The sequence below is a fragment of the Cariama cristata genome, unplaced genomic scaffold, assembly GCF_000690535.1.
Source record: "Cariama cristata isolate BGI_N322 unplaced genomic scaffold, ASM69053v1 scaffold17306, whole genome shotgun sequence".
NCBI lineage: Eukaryota > Metazoa > Chordata > Aves > Cariamiformes > Cariamidae > Cariama > Cariama cristata.
In genome coordinates, this window is record NW_009620535.1 from 11564 (window position 1) to 21578 (window position 10015).

The 10015-nt window shown below is 52.7% G+C and overlaps 1 protein-coding gene across 1 annotated transcript; it reads left to right on the top strand.

Annotated features, from left to right (window-relative positions):
* The first annotated feature begins 1989 nt into the window (after window positions 1-1989).
* On the top strand, window positions 1990-7018 carry SERPINC1 (serpin peptidase inhibitor, clade C (antithrombin), member 1). The gene is made up of 6 exons (XM_009701647.1): window positions 1990-2364; window positions 4666-4881; window positions 5230-5367; window positions 5452-5845; window positions 6193-6257; window positions 6471-7018. The coding sequence occupies exons 1-6, from the start codon at window positions 1990-1992 to the stop codon at window positions 6642-6644; spliced, it is 1362 nt and encodes a 453-aa protein (XP_009699949.1). The 3' UTR covers window positions 6645-7018.
* Window positions 7019-10015: the final 2997 nt, after the last annotated feature.

The following is a 10015-nucleotide window of genomic DNA, read 5'->3' on the forward strand; positions in this document are numbered from 1 at the left end:
CAGATCAGAAGGTGCTTGTGGACATGCCTTCCCTCGGAGGTGAGCGGAGTGACAGGGCAGGGACCGCAGCGGGGTGTCCTCTCTGCGGTGGGACCGGCCGCAGGCACGTCCGTGCTGCTGGAGCCAGGGAGAATTAAGCGTGGGTGAGGGACGGCTGCGGGCAGGCAGCGAAGGGTGGCTCTGGTCCTGGCCCCATGGCTGCAGAGCACAGAAGCGTGCCTGGCTTGTTGCTGGCTGATTTATTTTTTTTTTTCCCCTGTAGGAGTAAAAGGTTCAGAAGAGCAGCGCTTCCTGGAGTACTTTTAATAGTCTGAATAGTTTTCCTTTCTCTCGCCCTCCTGCCCTGGGTGTTGTTTCTTGTTTCTGTATTTGGTTGACTTCCCTCCCCTTTTAGATTTTTTTTTTTTTTTTTTTTTTTCCCTTTGTTGTGCTGCATCTATCCTAAACCTTTTGAAAGGTAATCTGTTTGTTGTTACTAGCAAGAGCGGTGGCTGCGGCTTGAGCAAGTACGTCTTGTTCTGCATGTTTTCTTGCAGTACTTGTTGCTATGCTGTTAGGGTATGCTAGAGAGGGCCCCCTGGGGCTCCGTACAGTCTTGGTGCCAAATGAGGTAATTTTCTGCTTTTGCGGAGAAACTGGAGACGAGATGAAGTCATTGCCCAAGAGCCCAGGGAGGGGATTGTGAAAGAGCCTAGAGATCTCCTGCGTCCCAGATCGGCCCTGGAGCTGCTCCTGTTTTCCTCCCCCAGGTCCTGGCCCACCAGCACCAGCCCGAGCACAAACACGGAGGTCACCAGTGCTCGGTGCAGCTGAACTTTCATTTAGTTACTCAGGAGGCAGTGCCTGGGAGCTGGGGCAGTGAGTACGTGGGGGCAGGCAGAGACCTGCCGGAGTCAGATGTATCTTTGAGAAAGTCTTCTGCAGCGGGCAAGTCCTGGGCGGGCTGCCAGCCCTTTCCAGTAGTCGTTTCCTGAGCTGTTGTGGCTGCGGTCCGTGAGCTTCCTCCCACGGGGTATGGAAACAAACCCAACGTAGTCATGTAAAGGGCATCTCAAAACCACAGTGCCCAGGCGATCTTGTGTGCCACTTAATCAACCCTAGGATGGCTGACGAGGCCTTGCTGCCAGAGCTGATGGGATGTGCAGATCCTCTGCTTTAGCAAAGGTGGAAAACATAAATTATCTCTGCCTTGCTGGGAGATTTTCAGAGACCACCTTTTGCTGGAACATGGTTATTAACACTAGCCTGCCTTCCTCAACTACCAGGGACAGTCAGTTTATATTGAGGTGTTGTCAACTTTGGACAGGAATAACTGTGATCCACCCAGCTATACCATACGTGCTTATAAAATACGCTTTTTAGAGATTTAAGATGCTCAATGCATGGAGAGACCAACTCCCCTGGAGATCTCTTCCTTACCACCTCTCTTCTCTGCCATGGCGTTTCCTGCATCAGTAACTGCAATGGTGTAAAGCTGAGGTGAGCCTGAAAGCACCGACAGTAATTCAAGGGGACAGAGGAGCTCAGGTCAAGGTAGAAAAAAAGACAGGAAAACTAGGAGATTCCCTCAGGGAAAAGGGGAAGGAAATGGTCAAAAACGTTTTGTCGAAGGCCAAGTGGTCTGTGGAGCCGTCTTTGTACAAACTTGTCAGGGCTGAGCCTGCTGCTTAAAAAACAAAACAAAACAAAAAAAAAACCAAAAAAAACCCAAAGAGGGCACCCAGGGCTCTGGGAAAGCACCATTTTCGGTGTGGTGTTTCCAAAAGCAATGTGTGCTCAGGGGCACGCTTGTCCTGCTGGTAGTGACTGTCTGTCCTCTCCTTCTGCTTTATCCTGCACGTATGGGACAAAAGGAGGATCAGAGAGAGGACCGTGGGGCTCCTGTCACTCTGGTGTTGGCTGAAATGGGGCCTGTGGGCTGTGGCGGCAGCGTCGGGGGTTTCTAGGCAGACGACTGTGTATAAGCTCTCTCTTTCTGGTTCCAGGACAATGCATCTTTTTGTGGTGTGTCTCTTCAGTGTCTGGGGTCTGGCTGCCCCTGAGCACTACGTCGTGGAAGACATCTGCACCGCAAAGCCGCGTGACATCCCGGTGAATCCCATCTGCATCTATCGCAACCCCGAGAAGAAGCCCCAGGAGGGCGAGGGGCAAGAACCAGGGAAGGGCAAGCTCCCGGAGTCTACTAACCCCCGGGTCTGGGAGCTGTCGAAGGCCAACTCGCGCTTTGCTGTTGTCTTCTACAAGTACCTGGCTGACTCCAAGGACAACGGGGAGAATATTTTCATGTCACCCCTCAGCATTTCTACAGCCTTTGCCATGACCAAGCTCGGAGCTTGTGGTAGCACCCTCCAGCAGCTCATGGAGGTCGGTGGCATTTTCCTCAGCCTTTTTCTGTAGCTGTCACCAGGGTCTGAATGACAGCAAAGGTTGATAGTGGCTGACCGCTGCTGAAGGGCTCTCTGGGTCAGGATGGCTCCCTGGTTTGGGAAGGGAGACCTTTATTTAAACAAGCCCCCGGGAAGGACCTCCACGGGCTGTTTGTCTCGGGATTTGGTTTAGATCCCAGCTCTTCCCTCTGCCTCCCTATTTGGATCTGGCATTCAGGCTGGATTTTCTGGGTTTGAGAGGTTAGTTTTTGTCTGGAGGAAAGGAAGCCCACTGGGGAGATGAGGGAAGGGAATGGGAACCATTTCTTTCTTGCAGCTGGGGCAAGCAGGTAGCCGAGCAGGCAGCTACGCCTTTTCTTATACAGAAAGCAGGAAAAGCCACAGTATCAAGTCCCATTGGGAGAGGCTCTTTTTCACACTCCTTCTCTCTCCCTTGGGACAAAACCAAGACACACAGGACACCCTGCAGCCCACCTGGCTTCCAGGGCTCTACCACCCTGTGGGAGCACAGCGAGGTCGGTTACTTCTTGAGGGTCTCCTTGCAGTAAGCGTAAGAGCAGTCGGAGCGCTCAGCCAGGACTGAACAGCTTCTGTCGGGTGGCGTGGGGCGGTGTTACAGCAGCACCGCAAAGACCTGAGCTTCCCGGGCAGGGCAGCCGGTACACCGGGAGGCTGTCCTTCAGCCGTGGCTCCTAAACTCGGAGTGGGGAGCTCTGGTCCTGGACTGAGAGGTAATCCTGAGTTCTGGCTCTTCTGTGGGACCAGTAAACTCCCTGCCTGCCCGAGCACTCTCCTCACTGTCAGACCCGCTCACCTGACAACTGCGAGTGTCCTCATCTGCCGCGTGGGCTTTGGTACTGCCCGTACCTTCCTCGCAGATGGGAGCCTACAGCCCAGAGGGGCTCTTCTCCCTGCAACGAGGAGATGGGAATCAAACCGCTCCGCTTGGCCCCGCTGCCGCCGTCCTTACAGATCCTGCCTCTGGAGTAACGGTGGGATCTCTGCTGTTACCTACACAGTCTGGGCAGAGCAGAGCAGTCAAACACATCTCCAAAATCTTCACTCGTGCCTTCCCCTCTAGCCAGCCCTTCCCACGGGAAGGGGACCCTTCTCTCAGTGAGCCACCCAGGATGCAGAGCTGCATTCCTAATCCCCCCTTTTCCCTAAAAAAGGGCCGGTAACATCACCTTTGCCTCATAGGAAATGGTGCCAGAGATCCTGGAGCAACGTGCTGTGGGATTTTCTGTGCCTTAAAGCCCTGAGGTTGGATAGTAGTAGGCAAATCATAACTGTTCTCCCAGCTGGCAGCTGGGAGCAGATAAGAAAAAATTCACTGTGCTGCAGAAAACTACCCTCAAAACGATTGCTACACGTTCCCATTCCCTGCAAAAATAGCTCAGATGTACCGGAGTTACTCAACAGGCCATGAGAATTGCTCCTGGGAAGGAGCGGCCTTTGGCATCGTTACAGGAGGGTTTAGCACAAAGCTTGTGAGTTCCCCTGTGACCCGCGCTGACCCGAGCGCTGCTTCCAGGCCCCGTCAGCTCAATGCTCATCTCGTGTGAGGCTCTCGCTGCGGTGTGGTAGGAGGTTTGTGAACGCTGTGCATAACCCAGCTTAATTTTAACAGCATTGGAGGAAGCCGTGTGGTTCACATGCCAAGGCAGAACCTGCTCCCTGACAGGAGTCGGAATGCACAGAGAAGATCATCGCCAAGACCATAGCGTGTCTTCTGCACAACCACCTAAAGGGTCTAGCTCCGCGATGGCCCCGTTTGCGACAGACACGTACAGCGCGACGCCTCTTCCCCTGACAGCTGGGGCAAGGAACGTGGGTGGGGAACGGAGGCAGAGAAGGAGGCAGATCCAGACAGGCACCCTGCCGATGGCTCTAGGGAAGGAGCTTCAGGGAGCAAGAGCTGGAGTCTGCTCTTGGGCAAGATGCTGGGTCAAAGGCAGTCAGAAGCTGGGACCAGTCAGAGGCAGAGCATGGAGAGCAAGGAAGCCGGAGTTAGAAAGAGGAGCAGTACCTCCGCGTGCTGAGCAGCCTTTAATCCTCCGTTTTGGCCTCTCCAAAACCAGGGCTTGGGCTGGTGGTATGTTGCTCTTACGTAGATTTGGGTTCTGAATTAAATACGGAGGGTGAAGCTCTGAGGGCCTGCAAATTTCTTGGCTCCATGATTTAGGCTGTTGAGCAGCGGGCAAAGGCTGTGTCGCCACTTGCTGTGGGAGCGCAAGAGCCTGCTCATGGGTTCCTTCTCGCTGTTTGGCTCCTCCAGGTCTTTCGATTTGACACCATTTCGGAAAAGACATCTGACCAGATCCACTTCTTCTTCGCCAAGCTAAACTGCCGGCTTTACAAGAAAGCCAACAAGTCCTCAGAGCTGGTGTCAGCCAACCGCCTCTTCGGGGAGAAATCTTTGGTCTTTAACGAGACTTACCAGAACATTAGTGAAATAGTTTATGGAGCGAAACTCTGGCCCTTGAACTTCAAAGTGAGTTTGAACTACTCAGGATCTCTCTTGTTTTTGTGTGGTTTTTTTTCCCCACATCCTTCTGCTTTTGCTGCATCCTTATCTTGTGCCCGCAGGGAGTGCCCCTCGCTGGGTGCGTGGGACATCAGTGAAGGCAGGAGGGAGTGTGGGATGCAGCTCCCCCTGTCCCAGCTCACCTTAACCACCTTCCCTTCCCCACTCCTCGTTTCCAAGCGCTGCAGCACTACGCTGGGAGCAGCCTTCTCCCCAAGCACACACCTTGTTAACCTGTCTCCTGCAGAAGGGATACAAAGAGGTGTTTAAAACCCTTGACTTAATTTTTTTTTTTTTTGTGATCTCTTCCATCAGGAGAAGCCAGAACTTTCCAGGAAGATCATTAATGAGTGGGTGGCTAACAAGACAGAGAAGCGCATTACAGAAGTGATCCCAGAAAGAGGTATTGATGATCTCACTGTCTTGGTCCTCGTCAACACCATTTATTTCAAGGTATGGCTAACAAAACTGGGCGAGCAGCCCATTTCCCTGGGGGAAACACGATGCTCATGTTTGTCCTCCCCCTCTCCCTCTCAGGGGCACTGGAAATCGCAGTTCCCAGCTCCAAACACAAAACTGGATTTATTTCATAAAGCTCACGGTGAGACCTGCAAAGTCCCGGTTATGTACCAAGAGTCCAAATTCCGCCACGCGTCCATCCCCCAAGACAAAGTCCAGGTGCTGGAGCTGCCTTACAAAGGGGACGATATCACGATGGTGCTGGTCCTGCCCAATGCTGGGACGCCGTTGGTGGAGGTGGAGCGAGACCTGACATCGGAGAAGCTGCAGGACTGGATAGACTCCATGACGGAGGTCTCTCTCTTCGTCTACCTCCCTCGTTTCCGCATCGAGGACAGCTTCAGTGTCAAGGAGAAGCTGAGAAAAATGGGGCTGGAAGATCTCTTCAGTCCAGAAAATGCCAGACTCCCAGGTCAGATGTGGAGACGGGGTGGTACAAAGTGGAGGTGGGGGGTAACCATCCCTCCGCAGGCACCAGGGCAGTAAGCGCAGCAGCACATGAAGAACGAGAACATGAAAGCATTTAGAAGTTGCCGCAGTCAATGATGGGCTTGTGGTCAAGTCCCACTGTGGACATGCAGCCCTGCTCGGCGCTAAGGACATGGGAGTTGAGCAATCAATTGCAGTTAGTGGAGGATATTTCGGTTTTAGGGGAGACGTGCCTTCTGCTTGAACACAGGCCATGAAGGATGAAAGCGTGTTCTCTCTTGAGCTGTTGTCCAAAACCATAGTTTTAACTTTCTCTATTTTGTACGTCAGGTATCATTGCAGAGGGCCGTACAGACCTGTACGTATCTGAGGCTTTCCACAAAGCCTTCCTCGAGGTAAGCCTTGTTTTGTTTCCTCTTTGCTTTTAAAAACATGAAGCATTAAAAGAAAAAAATAGCTCTGAACCCATGGTGTTCACTTCCTCAGCCATCTGGGGCTCGGAGGGGAGGCGGGAGTTTGGCACCCACCTTCTGTGGAGAAGGACGGCGAGCCCTCTGCGTCCTGCCTAACGCCCATCTTTTAATCCCACCTTCTCTTTTGGTCGGTAGGTGAATGAAGAAGGCAGCGAGGCATCAGCTGCTACAGCGGTCACCGTCTCCGGCCGTTCCTTCCCCATGAACAGAATAATCTTCAATGCCAACAGACCCTTCCTGCTTTTCATCCGGGAAGCTGCTCTCAACACCATTATCTTCATGGGTAGAATAGCTGATCCTTGCTCCTAAAGGGGCTGTCAGGGCCTCGCTGCTCCCTCCTCTGCCTCTGGAAAAGGGGCAGTAGGGTATTGCCGCAAAGCCCGGGCTGCTCCGGGGGCGGTTGGTCTTACTGTTTGGTGCAAGCTGCAGGGAGGGACTGTATCCAGCTGGGCTGTTACCGCTCCCCCTTGCTCTGTCAGGTTGGGGGGAGCTCGGAGGGCACCTCACCTGCTCCGCCCTTCATTCAAAGGGAAGCTGAATTTTTTCCGGCACCAGTATTTTTGTGGCACCCAAACCCGAGTCCAGCATCGCTGTCGGTCTTCTATCCGACCCTCCTCCCTTTCGGGCCTCAAACTGTAACTCTGATCCCCTGGTTCATTAAAAACCTGTAGATCTGTATGTAACAAACCGATCTCTGAATGGACAGTTTTCACTAAATCACTTCCTAGACTGACTTAAACTTTCCTTTTTCAACCAACGGGCCCTTCCCTGCGCTCCCCAGTCCCAGCAGAACAAGCCCACGCTGGAGAGGTCGGTGGAATAGCAGCCGCCAAACGGCGTGGGCTGGCTGGGCCAGAAACCAAAAAAAGGGTGAAGGGCCGGTGGGTGGAAGAGCTGCCGAACACCCGAGCCCTGCTTGCCGACAGCTCTGGCATCTCCCACGTGTCCAAGTGTCAAGCGGTCGCTAGCGAAAGCCTTGCATAGCCAAGGCTGGGAATTTGTCTTTTTGAGTCGTAAGTCAAACTAGCTCCACGCTAAGAGTTAGAAGTGGGGGTGTCTATGAAGCGATGCCCAGGTAAAGTAACCAGTATCTGTTACTCTCTTTAAAGAATCTCTTAATTCACCTGCAAGTTTACTCCTAGAGCTTGAGGTGTCCTGGCCGGCTGCCGTGCCCCATCGTGTCTGATCCGACCTCTGGTCCGCACAAGGTGGCCATGCGGCGGTAGGACCCCTGACAGGGTTGCCTTCAAGATGCCAAAGCAAACGTGGTGAGCTTCCCTCTGATTTCTGTATTTAGGGCAGGTCTTTCAAACAAAGAGGGCAGTGAAAGCGTGGTCCCGGGCTGTCGTCAGCGCGTTATGGAAGTGCTGTGCGCAGGCAGCTGCTCAAACACCAGCACACAGCACTCCCCAGTGTGTGATTTACTCCGGATTTTGTAAAACCAGCGAAACACCTGCCTTTATAAAGGCTTCCTCTCGGCGGCAACTGCCACAGCAAGCCCAGCGAGGAGGGAGTTACGGTGACAGAGACGGGCTGGAGCGAGGAGGGAGTTACGGTGACCGAGCTGGTCTGGACGGGCGTTTGGTCGCTCTGTCTCTGGTTTTGGAAGCAGTCAGGGGTTTTGCAGGACTCTCTCTCCTGTTCCCCTGTAGGAAGGTTTGAGCATTTGTGTTGGTGTTGCAAGCGGTAGGTGGTTTGGATACGGAGTCACCGCCGCTGTTGTGTCACGGCGCAATCGGTCCCCTACACGCTTAGGAGACCTGTAAAGCACGGCCTCTTTCCGTGCTGATGTGCTTGCCTGGGGCGATACCTCGGAAAGAAGCAGGGTGTGTAATGCAGAAGCTGGGGCCCTGGAAGAACAAGGGGAGCATTTTGGAAACAACTAAGAGTTTGGAAAGCAGCTCTTCCCCTCCCTCTCCTACTCTGGCAGTCCCCACTGTGGCTTTTCTTGCTGGATCCCATTTTCTGCTCGCTTACCTGATTGCGCGGCTCCAGAACCACACGATCTGCCTTCGGGGTTGTGCTCCGGGCTGCGGAGATGGAGGCTGGGGAAAGAGGAGGGCGGAGGCGCTGCCTGGCTCTCCCCAGCAGGGCACTGAACCGAAACGCTTCACCTGCCCTCGGCAGCCGGGAAAGCCCTCTTGCCGCAACAGGCATCGGGGCAGCTTTCTCCACCTGGTGAGACCAACCAGGGCTGAGCCTGCAGAAGGGGTGAGACAAAGCTCATAAAAAAAGAAAAAAAAAAAAAAAGGAGCGAGGTTACCGAAGATGCCAGGCGAAGCAGCCTGGCACAGCCCAGCCTCTCCCACGGGGCGAAGCTTGGGGCAGGGCCCTGGCTTTCGCCCCACGGCTGATTTGAAGTGGGCAGCAAAGAGAAAAATCAACGTCGGATCAGACCAGTCAGCTACAAGACACAGACAAGGATCTGAGTATTAAACCATTTAATTCTCAAACCACTCACATGCATAATGTTCTTTTACACAGTGTTAAAAGAAAGAAGAAAATGCAATTTGTTGTTTTGTTTTTTTTTTAATACAAACAGAATTTCAAGTATACATTTATAGAATTTTTGAAGATTCCTACCCAAGTTGCTAAGTCTTTATTCACATTGTTCTTAAAGCTGTCCGACGAGAGCGCTTTTTGCTGAACTGCTTTTCAATGCAATTGTACAGTCCCCTCTCCCTTGGTTTGACTTCCCCCTTCCCCAACGCTGGTTCTCTTGCCACCCTTCCCTGCTCCCCCTCCCTGCTCGGCCGCAGACCCCAGAGCTTCGGTCTGCCGGCTCCCGCTGGAAGAGGAAAAGGAAAGCGAGGGTGGAGAACCAGCTTGGGAACAGCTTGTTTAAAAAATAAAAAATAAAAAATTGAAGAACAGTCTGATACCCACAAGTTACACGCAGCAGGGATCACGATTCAACCTACTGCAGACTCGTGTGAATGCTGACTTTTTTTTTTACACTCTTGAAATAAGGATTGCAACCAAAAATAAAACTAATTATTAAAAAAAAAAAAAAAAGAAAGAATAATTAGTACAGCAGGAAATTTCTTAACTGTGAAAGAAAGTTTTTGAGTGTTAGGACAGCTGTCCTAAGAAGTTTGATTTCTAGGTCAACAGTTGAAGGTGACAGCACAATTTTTTGTCTTACAAATGGTTACTCTGCAAACCGGCTCAGAGCAGAATCAATGTGGGACAGGCAAACTTGGCTTTCCAAAAAAATAATAAAAAAAAAATAAAATACTGAACTGACTAGGGCTCCATATCCACGTTCTGGAAGAAAACCCCACGCATTACCAGCAACAACTTGGTCGTGGCTTTGCTCGGTCAACTTAGCTCAGCCCTGCGCGGGCGGACGAGCCCTCCGCTGCGGTGTGACTGGGTGTCACTTCTGACCTATTATAAACGGGGCTTAAATATTCTTTACAGGCAAGGGGGTGGGTTTTTCTCACCCAATTACAAAAGTATTCTAACAGGCCGATGCATGCCGGTCCTGTTAGTGCTACAGCACGGCTGAGCCGCAACCAGGTTAGCGGTTGCGGTGGGAGCCCCCGTCTGCAGCGTGGGCAGGGGCAGGGCCAGGCCGGAGGGCTGCGGGAGCGGGAGGTAGAGCTGTGCGGGAGTTTTCGGGCTGCCCACGGCACCCGAGGGGCTGGCAACGTCGCTCCCTCCGGGGCTCTGGATGA

Excerpts from the sequence above, each read along its gene's own strand:
- SERPINC1 (XM_009701647.1), top strand. The coding sequence starts at position 1,990 with ATGCATCTTTTTGTGGTGTGTCTCTTCAGTGTCTGGGGTCTGGCTGCC. Across the intron at positions 5,368-5,451 it reads TCAACACCATTTATTTCAAG|GGGCACTGGAAATCGCAGTT; the intron begins GTATGGCTAACA and ends TCTCCCTCTCAG. Across the intron at positions 5,846-6,192 it reads AGAAAATGCCAGACTCCCAG|GTATCATTGCAGAGGGCCGT; the intron begins GTCAGATGTGGA and ends TTTGTACGTCAG.